This window comes from Aspergillus wentii, assembly GCF_001890725.1.
Source record: "Aspergillus wentii DTO 134E9 unplaced genomic scaffold ASPWEscaffold_6, whole genome shotgun sequence".
Classification (NCBI taxonomy): domain Eukaryota; kingdom Fungi; phylum Ascomycota; class Eurotiomycetes; order Eurotiales; family Aspergillaceae; genus Aspergillus; species Aspergillus wentii.
In genome coordinates this window covers 2,355,066-2,374,454 of record NW_024467837.1, presented here as the reverse complement: position 1 = coordinate 2,374,454, position 19,389 = coordinate 2,355,066, and the positions used below count along the sequence as shown (strand labels likewise).

At 47.6% G+C, this 19,389-nt stretch overlaps 9 protein-coding genes across 9 annotated transcripts; 4 read left to right on the top strand and 5 right to left on the bottom strand.

Moving 5' to 3' along the window:
- Positions 1 to 193: 193 nt before the first annotated feature.
- On the top strand, positions 194 to 881 carry ASPWEDRAFT_30608 (uncharacterized protein; the record flags this gene model as incomplete). The annotated part of the gene is made up of 2 exons (XM_040833437.1): positions 194 to 217; positions 267 to 881. 2 exons carry the CDS (start codon positions 194 to 196, stop codon positions 879 to 881), a joined length of 639 nt encoding a protein of 212 aa, XP_040687218.1.
- A 210-nt stretch (positions 882 to 1,091) lies between these two features.
- On the bottom strand, positions 1,092 to 1,640 carry ASPWEDRAFT_160383 (Rieske (2Fe-2S) protein; the record flags this gene model as incomplete). Its single annotated transcript, XM_040829793.1, has 2 exons — positions 1,092 to 1,355; positions 1,410 to 1,640. 2 exons carry the CDS (start codon positions 1,638 to 1,640, stop codon positions 1,092 to 1,094), a joined length of 495 nt encoding a protein of 164 aa, XP_040687217.1.
- Positions 1,641 to 1,683: 43 nt separating this feature from the next.
- Positions 1,684 to 3,061, bottom strand: ASPWEDRAFT_43573 (sialidase family protein). Its single transcript, XM_040836055.1, has one exon. The coding sequence runs from the start codon at positions 2,970 to 2,972 to the stop codon at positions 1,875 to 1,877; it is 1,098 nt and encodes a 365-aa protein (XP_040687216.1). The 5' UTR covers positions 2,973 to 3,061; the 3' UTR covers positions 1,684 to 1,874.
- A 432-nt stretch (positions 3,062 to 3,493) lies between these two features.
- ASPWEDRAFT_53453 (FAD-binding oxidoreductase) lies at positions 3,494 to 5,218 on the bottom strand (the record flags this gene model as incomplete). The annotated part of the gene is made up of 6 exons (XM_040837884.1): positions 3,494 to 3,595; positions 3,650 to 3,868; positions 3,936 to 4,105; positions 4,173 to 4,505; positions 4,563 to 4,769; positions 4,831 to 5,218. The coding sequence occupies 6 exons, from the start codon at positions 5,216 to 5,218 to the stop codon at positions 3,494 to 3,496; spliced, it is 1,419 nt and encodes a 472-aa protein (XP_040687215.1).
- Positions 5,219 to 5,682: 464 nt separating this feature from the next.
- ASPWEDRAFT_114522 (fungal specific transcription factor domain-containing protein) lies at positions 5,683 to 9,435 on the top strand (the record flags this gene model as incomplete). The annotated part of the gene is made up of 9 exons (XM_040828500.1): positions 5,683 to 5,990; positions 6,259 to 6,328; positions 6,429 to 6,576; positions 7,230 to 7,338; positions 7,436 to 7,812; positions 7,861 to 8,171; positions 8,227 to 8,650; positions 8,688 to 8,934; positions 9,015 to 9,435. The coding sequence occupies 9 exons, from the start codon at positions 5,683 to 5,685 to the stop codon at positions 9,433 to 9,435; spliced, it is 2,415 nt and encodes an 804-aa protein (XP_040687214.1).
- Positions 9,359 to 10,284, top strand: ASPWEDRAFT_623942 (uncharacterized protein). Its single transcript, XM_040838650.1, has 2 exons — positions 9,359 to 9,666; positions 9,757 to 10,284. The coding sequence occupies exon 2, from the start codon at positions 9,778 to 9,780 to the stop codon at positions 10,189 to 10,191; it is 414 nt and encodes a 137-aa protein (XP_040687213.1). The 5' UTR covers positions 9,359 to 9,666; positions 9,757 to 9,777; the 3' UTR covers positions 10,192 to 10,284.
- Positions 10,285 to 10,573: 289 nt separating this feature from the next.
- ASPWEDRAFT_174938 (uncharacterized protein) lies at positions 10,574 to 13,862 on the bottom strand (the record flags this gene model as incomplete). Its single annotated transcript, XM_040831297.1, has 4 exons — positions 10,574 to 10,966; positions 11,033 to 13,176; positions 13,234 to 13,495; positions 13,566 to 13,862. The coding sequence occupies 4 exons, from the start codon at positions 13,860 to 13,862 to the stop codon at positions 10,574 to 10,576; spliced, it is 3,096 nt and encodes a 1,031-aa protein (XP_040687212.1).
- A 1,290-nt stretch (positions 13,863 to 15,152) lies between these two features.
- ASPWEDRAFT_53449 (cytochrome P450) lies at positions 15,153 to 16,983 on the bottom strand (the record flags this gene model as incomplete). The annotated part of the gene is made up of 5 exons (XM_040837883.1): positions 15,153 to 15,628; positions 15,695 to 16,273; positions 16,327 to 16,706; positions 16,764 to 16,827; positions 16,881 to 16,983. The coding sequence occupies 5 exons, from the start codon at positions 16,981 to 16,983 to the stop codon at positions 15,153 to 15,155; spliced, it is 1,602 nt and encodes a 533-aa protein (XP_040687211.1).
- Positions 16,984 to 17,383: 400 nt separating this feature from the next.
- ASPWEDRAFT_30600 (uncharacterized protein) lies at positions 17,384 to 18,476 on the top strand (the record flags this gene model as incomplete). The annotated part of the gene is made up of 2 exons (XM_040833435.1): positions 17,384 to 17,970; positions 18,032 to 18,476. The coding sequence occupies 2 exons, from the start codon at positions 17,384 to 17,386 to the stop codon at positions 18,474 to 18,476; spliced, it is 1,032 nt and encodes a 343-aa protein (XP_040687210.1).
- Positions 18,477 to 19,389: the final 913 nt, after the last annotated feature.

Sequence of the window (19,389 nt, the reverse complement as noted above, 5' to 3'; positions counted from 1 at the left end):
ATGAGGAAGCGGGTCCAGGAGCCAGCGCGGCATCAGACCGAAATAGGCAAGATCTGCCGCTATCCATCAGAGGTGGCATGCGGAGCGGATACGAGGAGGTTACAAAGAGCTGTCAGCCCCAACAAATTGATCTTCGACATATTCAAATCCAAAGTACTAAACTACAAAACAACCATCCATATTCACTGGAAACATGGACAGCAAAGAAGATGAAATCGTATGGCTCCAACTGCTGCGATAAAGTCTGCAATACTAATGAATAATAGTGGAACCATCAACTCCCTAACGACCTTCCCCCGCCCCCACCATATTCAGAAGAGCCATCTCAAGCAGCATCATATTCACAAGAGCACGACAGCCACTCTGCATCCCAGACCTTCTTTGTCGACTTTACAAGCTGGAAGCTTCGCCATCTCAACGTAACTTTGGGTGACCGTGATGGCCCCTTAGTCTACAAAGCAGACCTCACCAACAGAAAGCCACACATGAAATTCCAAATCGGCCAGGGAGAAACCTCATTCGCAACTGTCGTTTTCCGTGCATGGAAACCTCTGATAGAAATCAATATCAAGGGCCAAGACATTGTCCTCCAGCGAAAAACCCGTAGAATTCGTGAAGGTATCTACGAGTCTCCTAATCTGGGCACCACCTTGACATGGCAGAACCCAAATACGCGCAAGCTATTTGATTTTGATTGTACGAGCAGAAATGGTGCTCTGCTGGCTCGGTTTACGGCCAACCAAACCTGGAGTATGACGAAGGCCGGGAGGTTGGAGATTTTCGGGGAGAAAGCAGCGAATGGGGAGATTCTGGATGAGCTTGTCGTTACGGGGCTGGCAGTGGCATACTGGGCTCTTTGCGAGCATATCGCTATTAACTAGGTTGACTATTGGCTTTCTGTTTTTGGTTCCTGGTTGCGATAGAGCGAGCGTTGTTTTTGAATCAATTCAAGATGTATATTTACGTTTGACAAAGGAAATAAGTACCCCATACCCGCAATATGATGAAGACATTCAGTTGCTTATTCCAGAAGCACTTCCGTGATATAGCAACAAGGACTGTTTTGCCAAACAGGTATATCCATTGTCATCCTACTTCTGGGTCTGTGGCGGTCTTCTAACCCAGACCTCCTGATCGGTACACGCAGGAGTATCGCCAGCACTGGATGGTGAAGGTTGTCGCAGTTCGATATCCCAGAGATTCAGCTTGTGGGGACCACGGTCTCCTTGGCCAGAGAAAAGGTCGAATTTCCAGCCATGCCTGAAGCATCGAATCCCAGCACCATGTGGCGTTCCCATGTCTTCGATATCAAAAACATTGCCTTGTTTCAGCGGAAAGGATGAGTGTGGGCATTGCTGCATAAGTCAGCGTACGACACGAGCCACAAGGCATACGACGTATGTACATACATTGTCGATGGCGTGCAGGAAGCCTTTGTATTTGAACACAAGCACCTGATCACTCAGATTCGAGAATCGATTTCCTGATTGTCCGTCCCCATTTGCTCTAGGAATGCTCATTGTTTTGCAGGCTGGTAGAATATGACAGCGCTCATTATCCTGGCTGATATCTGGGAACGCCGAGGCCAGACCTACCATGTGCCACGGCTCGGCCTGTACTGATTCTTGATAGTCTCCCATTTTGTATGTGAGTTTATGGAATCATTTGTTTGAACATGACTATGAGGCAACCTTAATAAATTGTATTGGAGATCGGCTATTGAACGGATCGGCAAATGCTGCAATAGCCGCGCTTTCCCGAGAATCTGCTTTACGCATCTATATATTTATAGTATATACTCGATATCAAGTCGGACATCAAAGTAACGGAATAGATTTACTAAATAACTTTTTCCTTTTTATCCGGTCTCACGCTCACGCAATGCTCACGCGCTGTGCGATGGCCGTCCCATTGTTGTAATCGCACATAACGAGCAAGCTCGTGTCGTCAATGGCGACTTCTCCAGCCCAGTGACAGTTCTTGTGGATCAGTGTCTTTTCGCCCCAGGTAGCTCCCTGATCTCTGCTGGTAACGATCTTAACATTTGGTGGCTTGGACTTGCCAGCCTCCCGGTCGTCTTCCCAGGTCGAGAAGCTGGCGACAAGAGTCTTGCCGATGCGGACAACCTGAGGGGCTGACTCGCTGGGAGGTCCGTTGGTGCCCTTGTACACAATCTTGCGGTCATTACTCCAGGTTTTTCCATCGTCAGAGGACGTGATAGAAGTGATTCCAGTGTTTGGGGTCAGGCTCTCAAAGACCGCAATCATCTTTTCGGAATCAGGTGCCAGCCGAGCGACGCCCAGCATTCCATCGCGTTTCTGGATGTCCCCACCCGAAATGGTCTCTTCCTTGCCCCAAGTCTTGCCTCCGTCAGTAGAACGAACGAGGATGCTGTTCTGGTCCTTCCCATCCGTGCGAGTTTCTCTCGAGAAAAACAACATCAAGTCGCCGTTGAGACCGTCCATCATGAATGGTTCCCAGACGCCCAGCCCACGGGTAGTGGTGGTCGCAACCGTGCTGAGAGGCTCCCATTTCTTTCCTTGGTCGTCGGAGAAGTAGACCGACATGATATACTTGGTATATTTGTTCGTCTTCGGGTCGCGCTCGGGGTTCCGGAAAGCCGCCAGGATCCTGTCTGATTTTGGCAGTTGGTGGAGATAGCAGTTGTTCAACCCGTGCGTTTTTTCCACCTCGCTGATGATAGTGCCCACGGGGCTCCAGGTCTTGCCCTTGTCAGTCGACCTGACTGTCTCCAGTGTGACTTTGTCGTCGTGGAGTCCTCTAAAGCATCCGAGCAAGGATTTGTCTTCGATATAGGTTGCGCGCGGGTAGGTGCCCTTTCCCATCTCACTGGGCTCGCCATCAAGTTTGACGCCGCGTTTGACAACCGGAGATGGGGCAGCTGCTGCAAGAGAGAGAATGAGGGAGATAAGAAGAGTAAGAATGGAAAAAGGAAGACGAACTGAAGTCATCTTGAACAGCCGAACGTAAGTGAATTTTGATATTTGATATGTACAAACACCGGGCCAAGTCCTTGTTACTTATAGTAAATTTGTTTTGCCAGATTCTGTTTATAATTCAATACCAAGAGACTTTGGGGCTGAATCGGCCGGGTATTCTGTCCTATGCTATTAGTAGTAACGGAAATACGAGCTTATACTCGTATCACGAGCCGTATGAACGCATGATCTCGCCAAAGCGGACAAGATCTTGCAGATCATCATCATAAAGGATGAACCCATACATAGTACTTTTGTTAGCCTTGGGGCGCCTTATTGAATAAAGCTAGAAGTGGTAAAGGCTTTGCATATATCATTTGTCGTAATTATACAGCCTAAATTTGTACGGACCCCGCTAAGGAAAAAGTGTAAGCTGAACGGCAGATTTTGGTTCCTCTCATAATGAATTGTCGTTGGATCCGGTCGCATGGTTGAAATATCTGATTGAATACCGTGGACTTTCCAGGTCGCCTGGCTTCGTAACAGGTCAACTCTCACGCCCAGTCTGTCATCGCTTCAACTGCCCCTTTGAATCTCCCGCGGGGGTCCAACTGCCTCCGCAAACTCTGCAGTTTTGCAAGATGAGGCCCCCATATCTACAATACAGTATGAGTAGCTGAATATGACGCTGGAAACCGGTCTAGCCATACCTTGGTCTGATCATGATAGTCTTCGAAACCATTCGGCAGCACATGAATTTCCGCATTATCTCCTGATACCATGGAGGGGGCTTGGATAGCTAGATCTCGAGCCCGCCTCTCCTTGTCTGGCCCGGCGTCTGCAGGACACCCGATACCGAGGAGCAAAATATGGTTCGTACCACTGGGTCGTGGCCATGCACAGCTGGATATACCTCCTACTGGATCCCGCTAATTAAACAAAGCGAAATTTAGTTTGCAGTCTGATATTAGCCTTCCTGTTGAGGTGAACACATACCGAGCTCAGCAACTCGAAGATGAGATAGGTGCAATCGGCAATCGACTCGTCCACATTTCGGATTCCTTCGAACCACCTAATTGCGTTAATTATGGTGTCTTGCGAGATTTCCCGTAGCAGCAACGGCTGACAGAACTGTTTCATGGTGCCTTTGACGATATGCGCTTTGTCTGTACAGGTCATCAGTGATTATTACTAGATGACACCGCGTGAGAAAGCCATAAAAATGGTTCTAACCTTTTAAATTTGCAACACCAGCAAGGGTAGTGATCATGGTCTGATCGACAGCTCCAGGTATGTTCAGCGCCCATTGGAAGTTGGTTCGGCCGTGCTCTTCCCCATGGGCGTCAAATACATGAAGTACCAACATATCTGAGTCCGTCCCAATCGACTGGAGCAGCCGACCCTTCACCACGTACAAAAACAAAGTGACTTTGGGATCCACTGGTTGTGCGACGAAGTTCGCAATTCCCTCTGCGACATGCTCCAGCCTTTCCCGGGGGATCAGTATTTCACCTGCCCAGATTCTTTGTGGATAAGGGAATAGTCGGAGCTTGACCTGGACCAGCACTATCCAGATATGGAGATCAGTACAGTCTCGAACGCGCGAAAGGAAAAGTCACATACCACCAAAGCCGCCGCCACCACCCCGGAGTGCCCACAGTAAGTCCGGCTCTGCAGACGCCCATACCGCCGAACCGTCGTACTTGACGACTTTCGCATCCAACATGTTCACTGGATCGGAGATACAGCCATACTCACTGGAAAGCCACGAAAAGCCTCCGCTGAGGATGGTCCCTGCTACTCCGACACAGGGCGTGCGGGCTCCCACGACTTTGTTTGTACGAATGATATCAGCTTTCGAAGAAGAACAAACTTGAAGATGGATTCATACTTCCATATTCCGGGGCCACCTTGCTGAGCTTCTGGTATACATCCGCCCATGTCTGTCCGGCACCAATGATTACCGACTCCGACTGCGCATCTAGGTGGAGGTTATCGAATGCTGACATATTCACCACGACATCCTTAGCCGAGGCAGAACTAAATCCGTGGCCATAGATTGCAAAGTCCAAGTTGGTGGCGTACAGGTGGGCGAGGGTCTTGCTCAAGGCATCGATCGTGATTGGTCGAATCACCAGGCAGGGGCTTGACTGCTTCTGAGCTGCCCACGTCTGGATGCTTGTGAGATAATCAGGCGAATCGGGGGTGATTATCTCGTCAGTGTGCAGGAGTGAGCACAGTGCTGTGAAGACATTCCCATCTGTGTTCGATCCAGCCATAATGAGAGAAACAATAGATGGGAAGAGCTACGTAGATGGTATGTGTAGTATTACAGAGGCTGGATAATCATTTAATATCCGGTCTTGCACTGAAGGGAAGATGCATAGTCTGGCAGTCTGCAGCACAATGCCTAGCAATATACATCGGTTGAACAGGTTTCCAGGTGAAGATCATCATTCAAATAATACCACCTCTCTAACCATCCTTTAGGAAATGGTGTCCAAGTTGTCGATTATTGGATGGGTTTGGCTGGAAGTGGAACTGAATGAAGACCCAGTTGATTGCCCTGTTGGTTCGGAAATCCGAAGCCGCAGTGGAACTTCGGGAGTGCGGCGACATAGATCTTTGCCCCAAAACCGATTTATTAATTTATTATTTATTAGACACTTACTGGGAAATTGAATACTAGCCATTGAACTAATTGATTGTGTGCGACCAAACCCCAACCCCTGCACGCTGCACAATGTCGAACGTCCTCGTTACAGGGAGCTCCCGCGGTCTTGGACTGGAGTTGGTGAAACAATTGGCCGCTCACCCTGATTTGAATGGAGGTTTGGTATTGGCTACAGCTCGGAGATGCAGTTCTGAGCTGCAGACGGTCATCTCCACGGCCAAGGGCTCTATTGTCTTTGTCACTCTGGATGTGACTGATCAGGGGGTAATCATGCAGTCGGCAGAGAAAGTCAAATCAGCTCTGGCAGGGCGAAGTCTGGATATTCTGATTAACTGTGCTGGTGTCCATAATGAGACCCATGGAAAAATTGCTCTTATGTACGACATACTTTCTTCAGTTCTGTTCTGCAGCTAACCAACATGTCAGGTCTGACCTCGACTACCAATTATCCGCCAATGTGACCGGCGCACACAATGTCTTTCAGCAGTATCTCCCTCTCATGCAGACGAGTGATATCAAGAAGGTGGTGTGCATGTAAGTCGCTGCAATAGCTGGACCTATATCAAATTTTAGGGTCACCGGTTGCTCACCGATCAATTTACAGTTCTAGCATATTTGGGTCCCTGAGCAAGGCTCGAGAAGTAGGCTATGCTCCCTGCCCGGCCTACAAGATCAGCAAAGCAGCTTTGAATACTTTGACGGTACAATATGCTCTGTCCTATGAGGATGAGGGTTTTGTATTCCTCGCCGTGAGCCCCGGAGTAGGTCCTCCCCGTCAAGCAAAGAGTTGATTCCATGCTAACTGATCCGCTCAGTGGCTGCAAAGTGATATGGGCGGACAGGATGCCGACCTCACGGTTCCTCAGGGAGCAGAGGCAGTGTTGAATATCGTCATGGCTGCCAGTGGTCGGGATAATGGTAGTTTCAAAAACGTTCATGTTCCAGGATGGGAGGTCTATGATGGTCAGAATATACCCTGGTGATTATCGGATCAGGAGGTCACTAGGAAGCAGAAATATTTTTGATCACATGCAGTACGTGAGGCTAGTGTAGCATTTCATTCGGACGTTGCCAGGGAATTTGGTTGAGGAAGAATCGACTTCCCGGGCTGCCACATGCATCAACTAAATATATATATTACGTTTTATGAACACCCCGATCAAAATAAACAGCAATTGACACCACATTAGTCAAAGGATTGAGATCTCGACGATGTATGAAGGTCTCTACTACATAGTGACTGCAGTGTGGTTGTGGGAGCCTCAGGCAACAAGGCAGCAATGGCTAAACGGCGCTTGGTTTTCCCACTTCCGCCTCCCCCGATTGACACCGCATCGAATCACCGTAGAATAACCACTGTCACAGCCGGTTTATCAGTACAGAGGAGCAGAAGATTTGTGATTATGCCAGATCATCCTACAGTTACAGGAGACATTCTGCCTGCTGTACGTTTTGCTCGCTGCTCGAACATTCATCTTGATACTGCACAATAGACACAAAGCTGACCATCGACCAGTGTGACCAATGCCATTCTAGAAAGGTTGTTACCTTCGAGTGATGTTAATTTACCATGTACGATGAGTCTGACCTCATGGCTTTTAGATCAAGTGTAACAGGCAAGCGCCATGCGCGAACTGCGCGGATGCCGGTGTGGAATGCCGACGCCTGCGCCATGGACGGTCATCTAGGAAGAGAACTCGTCAGAGGTCTGCTGGGATTCACGCCGTGCATATTATGTGTCAGTCATCAAATGAGTGCTAACAGTAGTTGACAGCGACTTGGGCCGTCAAGAAAACATCGTGGACTTCGGACACTGCCCTAGTCCTGGGCGTGCGACCAGAGGTGACAGCCTTGATGGAAGGGCCACTCCCAGCAAGAGACAGCGAGGAGATCATGACCAACAACACCCTGTAGAGAGATCCCCTATTCCGGCTGCTTTGTCGACTACAAGTGATGGCGGCTCGAACTATCATGCACTCCAGGCAAAAGGAGTTATTCAAATAGATCTCCACAATCCCAGCTGTATCGGTCGTGAGCGACAGGCCTTACTCAAGTCTGCGCTTCATCTAGTGAGCAGCATCGCCGAAACTGGGCCTCACCACAGCGAGATAGCCATGGAGGAAGAGTCTCATCCACAAAATTATGCTTTGACCGTACCAGAAACGCCGTCTCGCGAGCTCCTATTTATGCTTCTTCCTGGTATTTAGACGAGTCATTACATTTAAAGCCGCAGCTAATGATGTGAAGGCCCACCGGAGTCTGTTCGTATTCAGTGGCCAGATCATATATCCGACAAGACCTACGCGAGAATGGCCTCAGCTTTGCTACGAGATCGTTCCGAAATTGAAGTCTGCAAGTTTCATCAATACTGCGTCTGCGTCTACGTAAAGGCGGTTTTTCATTTGTATCAAGCGTCAGGAACAACCGACGACCCCTTTCTCAAAGGCGAGTTCTCGCTGTCCCGATCCACGTATATCGCAGCGGCGATGCGCAGCATCGAGCATTTCAACATTCTTAAGCCACCAGATCTCTCAGCCATACAGTCTCTTATTTCAAGTGTGAGTTCATGTGACAAAGTCAAGTTGTTCGGCTAATCAACATCCCACCCCCTAGGCCTTGCTCATGCAACACTTGGGAAGACCTAATCAATGCTGGCTCTTCATCTCGTATGCTGCTCGACAGATCACTGCTCTCAACTATCACAGGATTCGCAGACTGCCGACGAATTCAGACCAAGAGCAAGAGATTCACAATGTCCTTTATTGGTGCTATTATCTAGATCGAACTCTAAGCTCCCTTCTCTGTCGGCCTCCGTCGCTGCCCGACCTCGACGTTTCCCCTACCGAGCTTATTGTGTTACACCCATCATCACCATACGATAGTCTGCTGCGTCTCCTACTCGATCTCGCTCAGGTCCAGGGCAAGTTACATGCGGTATCCTGTGGTGGTGCAAGTGTAACGAAAGAACGGGCTCTGGATACATGCCAGCTTCTTGAATGCAAAATGCAGGCCATTCTCCCAACCCTGCAGTCGGTATGTCCTCTCTTACTCGCCCTTGATTCAATCCCCTAAAGCAGATCTTATGCAGAGTCGCGACGGCCATCCCAAACTAATGCAATACCACTGGGTCGCCGTTGACTTTTGCTACTACGCGATATTCGTCGAGATCCACCGAACTCGCTTGCAAAGTGCGTTCAACCCAGCTGTGCATCAGCAATGTCTGTTGTATGCTCGCAAGTCGCTCAAAGCATTCCATTTCCTACAGCAGCATTCGGTGGAGATGCCTGGCTTTGACGATCCCTATCCGTCCTTTCTCACATGGTGCGCTGGTACCTACGCTTGTGAACCCTGCGCTCTTGCTCATGATCCCTTCACAGGACGTTGTTTCTCTACCCACTCAGCGCTTTTTTCGTGATTTTCTGTAACATAATCGGGACGGTGGATCATGAGGATTACGAACTGATGCGGCAGATTACCCAGAGACTGACACCGTTTAAAGAAGATCCCCATCTAGGTAAACTTTTGAATCTGCTGCAATCACTGGAGCGACTTTGCGAACCCTTGTTTCAGGAACCAAGCGGTCCATCCGAATTTGCCTCAACCCAGAGAGAAGCGCCAGGTGCGTTTGTCCCAATGAGTGATCACTCTGCCGATCCGGTTACCATTGGAGCTTTTCCTCCGGGGCTATCATTCAGCGATAATCTGGAGCTGATGCCAAACACCGAGACCGACCTCTCGGCCGACCTGTTGATGTGGCAGCTCTTCAACAGCCAGGTTCCAGCTGGTTGGCTGAACAAGGACATTGACTCTTTCGGTGTTTAAGAAAGTATTTGGTGACTATGGGGCAGACTTGAATGATGCCGTTTCAGTGGCAAAAGCGGAGACTTTCGTCTCGGGCGGTTACCCTTTTGACTCGGATTTCCGGCCGGCTCGGATGTCCGAAGTCATGGGTAGCACACCTAATTGCGACAGGTTTTTTATAATACCTTGCATAAGGAAAATGGCTACGGAACTTCAACGGTCCATCTGGTTTTCGTAGCCAACCCTCGTCCAGTAAGTGGATCTCTTGACACCCTTTCTTGCAGCACCAAACTCCTGCCCAAAAGCCAACACACAAGAACTAACCCATCACGAATCCCAAAGGTTAATCCCTACTTGCCTACTATGCCCGACCAAGACGCAGGCTTTACTGTTCACTGCGCCAACCTCAAATGGCTACCCCTCGCCCCGGGTGTGTTCATCAAGATTGTCAAGCTAGTCCCCGAGACGGGGGAGTACACAATCATGGTCCGGGCCCAACCGGAGGGTCTGCTTCCACGACACCGCCACGTCGGCAGCGCCGACATCTATGTTTTGAAGGGGAGCGGCGCGCATCCTCAAACCGGGGCGTTTATGGAAGGTGACTATGTGTCCGAGAGCAAAGGGGCGGTTCACGACCCGCTGCCTTTTGAGTGTGAAACTGAGCTTTTGATGGTCAGTCGTGGTCCGTCGGTGTTTCTGGCGGATGATGGATCGGATATGTATACTATGGATGTTGCCATGCTACAAGGTATGGTAGAAGCAGCAGAGTCGGCTTAGTATCAAGACCAATGAATGACTTAATCACATGGAATCATTTCCTTTTTAATTTGATGTATACTACTCATAAAGACTCGTGAGTCGAGTGGGGGGATGGGTGGGTGCATGGGACACCTGTCTACCTCTTTCATAGAAAAATCTCTCTGCGAATGAACAATATTACGTCGAGTAACTAGATTTATAGAACTGAGTGATGGAGAATCACAGAATTGTCTGTTATGAGATACAAAATCTTTTATAATTCGTGACCCATCGTCACTGAGCTACTGTCCTTATAACCGAAGCTCAATTCCTTATCCATTATACATTGCAAAGAGCTATGTGATGAAACTCATGTATTCTGATCTTTATGAATCCTCACGCCAAGCTCAGACCCAGATCATCAGAAGGCCCATTGCTTCAACCAATTTGCCATCATATCAGGCGTAATCGGAGGCAGCGACCTCATAGTTTGACTCGCAGCCTTCGTACGCTCCATTTCAAGAGGAACAGATAGAGCCCCTTGCCCTTCAACTAGACTCTGATAAAACTCGAGTAGCTTCAAGGCTGGTTTCTCTGCAAGGTCTTCTGTCGTCGGAGCCTTAATCTGCCTGAGCTCTTTAATCCATTGCTCCATTTCCACTTCCTCCAATCCATAAGCGTCATGAATTGGGTCTAGAAGGCTTTTCCATGTTGTGACGGTCGGGTTGACTAGGTGGAATACCGAGAAAGGAGTTTCGTGCTGTGCCTTGCGGCGTGCGTGAACGATTTCGACCACGATTTTGGAGAGCAGGTCCTATAATAGCGAGTAAATTGTGATTAGTCTATGTTGTGATTCAGCTGATACTGCCTGAAAACTCACCACGGGAATCCAATCAACCGGAAACGCTCCAAGACTGGATGGAGCCTTCCCAAGAGACTTGGAAGAAGCGATAATAGCAGGAATCCATTCCTGTGAATTCCAATACCCACTTTCAGTACACGGCCCAGCGATCTGCCCCAAGCGATGCACACTCGTCGGCACACCAGCAGTCCGAGAAGCAGCAAGGCAAATCCGTTCACAGATATGCTTAGCTTCCCCATATCCCTGGCGAAGCGTCACATCACAATCTTCAAATGGAAGCTCAGGAATGACCGGACCATTGGAAAGCGTCCATCCGCCAATTGCGCCAATGGAAGACAGGAAATGGATATGAGTGCGGTGGGCGCTTTGGAGACTAAAATCTACCAGGGTACGCACGGCTCGGATATGGACTTCTTCGAACGACTCGACGGATATGTTAAAGTCCATTCTCCAAGCGTTGTGGATAAACGTATCGACAGTATCGAGCATTTCCTTGTATTTAGCGTTGTCAATGCCCAGTTGAGGTTCGCCTAGTGATGCTTGGATGAACTCGACTTTGTCTGGGATGTTTGGGTCCAGGCCTCTTTCTTTGAAGGCTTTTTGTTGCCTTTCTACCTGCCCATCTCGTGTTAGGCAGTATACTTTGCCAATGGTCTTGTCAGATCGTAAAGAATCGAGCAAATAGCTCCCTAGTGATCCAGTCGATCCTGTCAAGGCAACTGTGAGGGTATCTGTATTGCACATGGTGTGAACATGGTCATGGTGAAGAAGATTTTTTGTATATTTTGCGACTAAGCCATCGATCCTTTCACGTCTTGAGATTGTCTTTGTTTCAGTGCCAGTCAGCATATCATTGAGGAGTATCGCGATCTTGTCAATGCTTGGATGCATGTAGACCATTTGTGGAGTGATGTCCTTGAACCCAGTAGCCCTGAGGGCTGATGCTAGCTGGATGGTGCGCAGTGAGTCAAGCCCGACATTATAAAGATCGGCGTCGTCTGCGCATGAAGTGACATTTGAAACATGTACCACAAGGTTTCGAACAAAGTCCAGAATGCTTGGGAAGTCTGGAGAGGGCGGTAGGGTAAATGGGAGCTCTTCAACGTCGGGCAAGGAGTAGATGTGCTCAATCTCATCCTTATAATCGTCTGTTACGATTCTTCGTTGAGTACTTCCTTTCGGTGTCGTGGCGAAGGGCTTGTCTCGAGACGCCAAAGCGATTTTGTTCCTCAGCACATGTCCATGTGCCGGGCTGATTCGATTTGCCTCTTGCACTGTTGGCCAGACAACGTCAATTACGTTGGTTCCATTATCGACCGAGTCCAATTGACTCCAGCTTGGTTCAATCAACAATGCTGTCTGGAATCTACCAAGTCCAACGACAACCGCCCGAGCCACCAAGGGGTGTCCTTCAATAATCTTCTCCATTGTGACCGGGTTGAACTTCTCGCCATTGTTGAGCACAATCACATCGTCTAAGCGACCGTAGAACCTCCACAGGTTCGGTTTGTTTGGATGTTCCAAATATAGATCTTTCGTATGGTAGCAGTCAAGATCAGGGAACGTATGGAAGATAGGCTGCAGCTCTGGGTTTTCATGCCTGCATAACACCATCTCATGCAACCCATTTTCGACATGTTCCATTTTGATACCAAAGGTAGGACTCCACTCGAAGAAAGACCAGTCTCCGTTTTCCGGCAGAAGCGACAACACGAAACCGCCCTCTGTCATTCCAAGGAAGCTGACAAGCTGGGTGCATTCACTGACCTTGCGGCCGACGTCGGGGGACAGGGGTCCTCCTCCGAAATATACACGCTTGAGCTTAGAGAGGGCTTGAACTGACTCTGGGTTTGCTGCAAGATCTTCTAAAATAGAAGGAGGGAAGAGTGCTGCCGTTGGCTGAGTAGTCGCCAGTACGCTTGTTACCAATTGGGTTGATAGGGGCTTGTCTGGCAGTATCACGCACGGGATTCCATGAAAGACAGCCATGATAAGCAGTGCAAATCCCATGAGATGGAAGAAGGGAGTCGTTGAAAGGACCAGATCATCAGGGGACAGTCTGTCTGGAACACCAGCCACGCGACCTGTTGGGATAGGGACATGGGCTCCGTGGTCTAACGCGCCAAAGTATCCAAATGTGAGTTGGATTGGCTTGGGGAATCCTTAGAAGTTGATCAGTTTGGGTCACTTGTCAAAATTGGCTATTTGGGGTGTTCTACCTGTCGTGCCTGAGCTGTGAGCGATGAATGCTACTTTATTCTTGACATCTCCGAATGTTCCCAGAAATGGATACGCAGTGGTTTCCAAAGACGTCATTTCCGCCATCGAGGGAATCTCAAGGCTGCTAACATGAGCCGCAGCAGAACAGATATCTTCTGCCTTTTGCCGTTTCTCGGAACTGTACAGAAGTTTGGAACAGTTTGTCATCTCAAAAAGTCGGACATGAGCCGCCTGAGAATTACGCGTCGAGGAGAGTAAGGGCTGACAGGGCAGGTTAGCCAAACGACTCAAGCTTTGCTCATTCAGGATGTGGTTTGAGGATGGATCATACCTTGTGGCCAGTCTTGTTACACGCAATAACTATCACGAGATAGCGTACATCATTTGCTCCCAGGTACGCCACTGTTTCGTTGAAAGTGTCACTTTTCCCAAACTCTTTCTCAATCCACCAAGACATGTAATTGATTGCATGGGCCAGCTTCTGCACACTCAAATCCACATAGGCCTGAGGGTTCTCGGGACTCTCTGGCATAGAACAGACCTTTTTTTCAGGATCTGTCTCAGCCAGACTATCAATGACATGGGCCATGACCCGTTTGCCGATTCCTGGAATCTCAAAGTCTGTCATCTCGATTGAAGTAGAACTGTTGAATAGTGTTTGTAACAATGAAAGAAATCTGGTTGTTTGGGTACAATAAGGGTTACAATTGATTCATATGATTTGCTACGTGATATATAACCATTTCCACAGGTCATGATGAGGCGTACAATCGGTCCAAGAATGCCGAAAGCCACACTGCATCCTCTAGGTAGTACGAACTGAAACACCAGTCGCACCCCAAGAGAACATCTAGTGCCCAATATGAGTGAGGAAACGTCATCATAGAACTCTGACCGGCAGGAAGGAAGATCAACATCCGATAGTACGTAAGTCCACTTTCGATTCTATAGCTTGGATAGCCGTATAATACGGGGATTCATACAGGAAATCCAGGATAGAAGCGATATGACGTGGAGCATGCTCGCTACCTCATAACTCAAGCGGATCAAGACTCAAAGGGTAATCATGTGAGCTCTACCGATCTGTTCGTGCAGATCAATCTAGATAGTTGTCTGCACCCGAGATCCGCTAACAAAAACTAGCGACAGATATAGTTCTGCAGATCAATCTAGATAGTTGTCTGCACCCAAGATCTGCTAGCAAAAACTAGCGACAGACATGGTGTTGCCTTCGTCAGACTGTGGCGTATATAATACGGAGTGGTCTGCAGCTGGTGAAGATTATCGGTGTCTTTCTACCCGAAAAAAGACCGAATCTTATTGTGTTTGCTTTTTTCGGGCGTTGACTTTTTACCGCTGATTATTTTGACCTTTGGTAACTCGTAGACTGCAGCAGATCTTAACAGCGGCTGAAAATTCATCTCTAGACGCACTATCGTTGTTTTATTAGGCACCGGCTTTTTTCCAGCTTACTAGGGGGGGGAAGAAAAGGGTCGCAAGGACGCGTATTTGCGCTTAGCGTATGTCATACTTGTGATTAGAATACTGAATACGCTGTTGTATTCAAGACAAAAATTTCCAGGTTTTACAGGAACTGCCTAAAATCAAAGCCCAAGGCGCCTACACGGAAATCAACATTGAGTTTGAGGTCACTCGATGAGAGGACCTGGATAAACAGTCTGGGTAAAAGCGGGTCGGTCCGAGCGCCTACCGCTATTGACCAAGGGATGTATTTTTCGTCAAAAAATACTTGGATAAAAACTGGATGTCTTGGAAGGCAGCAAATTTTGATAAAAATACGAGCAAGCTGTATATAGGCTAGGATAATGTATAGAGCTTGGATGAATCATCCGGTCTGTATTGAATTGTTTCTGTTTACCTCCTCCCTTGAGGCACAGAAACTTGAAATTCCAAGATATCATGTATCGTATCTGCTAAAAACCTCGGCCTCGGCTCGTTCAAACTCAGTCATAATGGTCTTTTGTCTTTCCTCTGACCGTGGCTTGATATCAACCGCGTAGGGCTTAGCACACCGTAAGAACCCATCGGTATACCCGGTGACAGGATCGCAGTTAATGGGAATTGGAAGCCCACTGGAGTCCAGTTTTGGGGTGATGTCAAACGCCCACAGAATCTTAGCAAAGGCCAAGAAGAGTCCACGTTCTGCTAGATGAATTCCAGGGCAGATGCGACGCCCAGAGCCGTAACCGTAGTGATCACGGTTTTCGTAATCAGGCGAAGATGCATACACTGGCGCCAGGCTAGTACGCCCTTTGTATCTTGAGGGGTTGAACTGGTTTGGCTCACCATGAAGGCAGCTTTCGTGATGCAAACTCCATACGTTCATCATGACTGTGGACCCTGCAGGAATTTTCATGCCGTCAATCGTACTCTCTGTTGTAATTGTAAGCAAAGTGGACTGAAAACCTGTCAAAGCAACGGGGAACAGAGACAGCTTACCTTTACTTGTGGCGTGTGGAAATGCAGTTGGCATCACAGGCCGCCAACGCATGGTCTCTTTGACCACCATTACTACATATGGTAGACTCGAAAAGTCTTCCCATGTAGGAGTTCGCTCCGAGCCAATCACGTCGTCAATTGCTTTTTGCGCTTCCTTTTGCGCCTCGGGATACAAGGCCATAGCTTGAATAAAAGTAATGGTGGTGATAGATGTTGTTTCAGACCCACCCTCCAGAAGATTTCCAAGCATGAGGTCAATTTCATGCCGAGTCAATTGCAACTTTTCTTGCTGATCAAATATCATGTCCAAGTAACTCTCGCCTTTCGTACACTCGGCCTTTGCTCGACGAGATAAAACCCGGTCAACAAGCGGACCATAGACAGAGTCCATTGTTTGAGCAAGATTGGCTGACCGAGATTTCCAATAATTGAAAAATGATTCTGGGATCCAAGTTAGGAATGGGAATATGTCCACTGGTGGAGTGGCGCCCATTTCAAAAATCCCAGAAATACCAGCCAGAACAGTATAGAGACTGTTCATGTGAGACGCTGATGCATCTGGTGTCCGAATACCCGTGACTAGAGCTGTCTTAGTGCTCTACTCGTCTTTTGGAAAGGTGCCTTGTACATACCCAGACTCATAATGACACTGTTTGGGAATCTCTTGCAGTGACTTATGAAATCATCCGGGCTATTACAGAGATCTCGGACGAGCTGAGTAGCTTCGGCATTTTGCAGATGATGGTGACTCTTGTCACAGACAGTTTCATTGAAAAATTGATGATACAGTCGCCTGCCGCGTCGCCATCTGGCATCAGGATTGAGGAACATTAGATGATCATTGTGGAAAACGAGATTGTCAGCAATGTATGATTTGGGTCGATTACTATAGACAGCTGATTGTTTGTCGACAAGCTGCTTGATCATGTAAGGAGAGCTCAGAACAACCACAGTCTGTGTTCCCAATTTGAGTGAGAATATAGGACCATAAGTCGACGCCCAATCAGTAAATCTGTCATATATAATTAGCCTGGTAAATTTTTGAATGCACGTTTGGAGTGGTGCATACTTGAGATGAGCCCCAGTCTTAGGAATCTGGTGGATGTTTCCAATGATGGGGAGGCACGGAGGGCCTGGGAAAGAACATTTAGTCTAACTATTTTTTTCAGATTTGAGGAAATTTTACCTGGAGGTAGGCCAGGAGCCCTCTGGCCTGGGAATTGACCCCGAGCAAAAAGTATAATGGCAAGTGCCGCAAGGATCAGCGCGCAGCCTAAAACTGAGTACATCACTGCTGTCTAGATGATTGAAAGTGTGAGAAAGTAATATTGCCTCACTGACTGCTGAGGATCAACCAGGTGGGTTATATCATCCGATCCTGGTTGATTGTGTCATGCTCCGCCACTCTGCAGCTGTATGCGTATCCCACTCGGCTCGGACGCATAATGCAGATCCTGTTCACCTTCTCGTCACGCTCTTGAAATTACACACTATTGCTGTAAATTTGGGACTAACTTCAAGTTTCTTATTCTTTCCCATTTTAAATTAACATTCGCCATGTCTCTCCCCTCCTTCCTGTATTCCCAGCCCACCTTCTTGTCACGCTCTTAAATTTGTTCACCCTCGCTGCAAATGTGGGATTAACTTCGAGTATCTTGTTCTTTCTCATATCAACTTAACATTCACACCATGTCCCTCCCCTCTTTCCTGTACTCTCAGCTGTTTGTGGGACTTCCCCAACCTGAACATGACTTCACCGGTCAAACAATTGTCATCACGGGTGGAAACACTGGTTTAGGACTTGAAGCAGCGCGCCACCTATTAAGGCTGAATGCGTCCTACGTAATTCTTGGTGTCCGAAATCTGTCTAAGGGCCAGGCAGCCAAGAAGGACATTGAACAGTCTACCGGAAAGACTGGCCGAGTCGATATGGTCCATTTGGACATGGAAGATTATCAGTCGGTCAAATCATTCGCTGCATCAGTATCTACCCTGCCTCGTGTTGATGTTGCCATTTTGAATGCGGGAAAGATAGCGCAGGACTTTTACATTGCAGAGAAAGATGAGAGCACGATTACGGTCAATGTTGTGAGCACTATGCTCCTGGCGTTACTACTGCTTCCCAAGTTACGCGCCTCGGCCCAAGCAGAAATGCCATATCCTCGTCTGGTCATTGTGTCGTCTGATCGGCATGTAATGACGAACTTACCAGAGTGGAAAACGCCCAATACATTTGAAGCTTTGCGGAACAAGACCCATTATGGACCAGATGATCGGTAATACGACCTCCACCTTCTATTTCTTCCCTTGACCCATGGCTAATGCTGCTAATATTAGATACTATGCTTCCAAGCTTCTTTCGGTCCTGTGTATGCGACAGTTGGCGAAAGAAATTACATCAACGGACCCAAAAATCATTGTCAATGGGCTGACGCCAGGATATTGTGTCACGAACCTTGTCACTGATGTACAAGGATTCTGGGGATGGCAGCTTTACGTTATGAAGCTGTTGTTAGCACGTACAGCAGAGCAGGGATCTCGGTCGTTGGTCCACGCGGCTTCCTTGGGACTAGAAAGTCATGGGAAATATCTGAATGACTGCAAGATCGATGAGTCCGTTACCCCCCTCCTCCAATTTGTGCTCTCTAACCTACGATCTAGTGGCGCATTATCTGAGTTTGTTAGAAGCGAGGAGGGAGATCAAGCTCAACAGAAGGTGTGGAAGGAGTTGCTCGAAAAATTGGAGTGTATTGTGCCTGGGGTGTCAGGGAATGTTCATTGAATTATGTCTCCAATCCCATCCTCGACTAGAATATCAACCCACAAACAAGTTGATCTTGATTTTACCATACAATCGCTATGTAAATGTGCGTAGGAAATGTCAGATCATGTGAATACACCATTCATGCATTTATTACAAAATAGCTATAGCCCTGGTGAACATGTATCAAGAAGAGGTAGAATAGCCGAACAAAACATTATACTATACGCTGCGTGCATAATTAAATGCAAGATGCAAGGCCCTCCATATCACCGGGTCCGGATTTCCATGACAGGGTCCACTAACTATTGGCGATCAGCGTAGGTGCAGATGAGATCGGCAACGCCTTTAGTATTACCTAAAACTGAAACTATAAGATAAATACAATAAATAAACTCAAAAATTATTATCACTTTATGAGGTAAATAATGGCATGATCTATATACTTCTTCACCTTCAGCTTTGATATACTGGGTCTGGATCTCCATGGCTCAGTCCACTAACTATTAGTGATCAGCGTAGGTGCAGATGAGATCAGCAATGCCTTTAGTGTTACCTAAAACTGAAACTATAAGATAAATATGATAAATAAACTCAAAAATTATCATCGCTTTATAAGGTAAATAATGGCATGATCCACATACTTCTTCACCTTCAGCTTTAATATACTGGGTCCGGATCTCCATGGCTCAGTCCACTAACTATTGGCAATCAGCATAGGTGCAGATGAGATCGGCAACGCCTTTAGTGTTACCTAAAACTGAAACTATAAGATAAATACAATAAATAAACTCAAAAATTATCATTGCTTTATAAGGTAAATAATGGTATGATCTATATACTTCTTCACCTTCAGCTTTGATATACTGGGTCCGGATCTCCATGGCTTAGTCCACTAACTATTGGTGATCAGTGTAGGTGCAGATGAGATCAG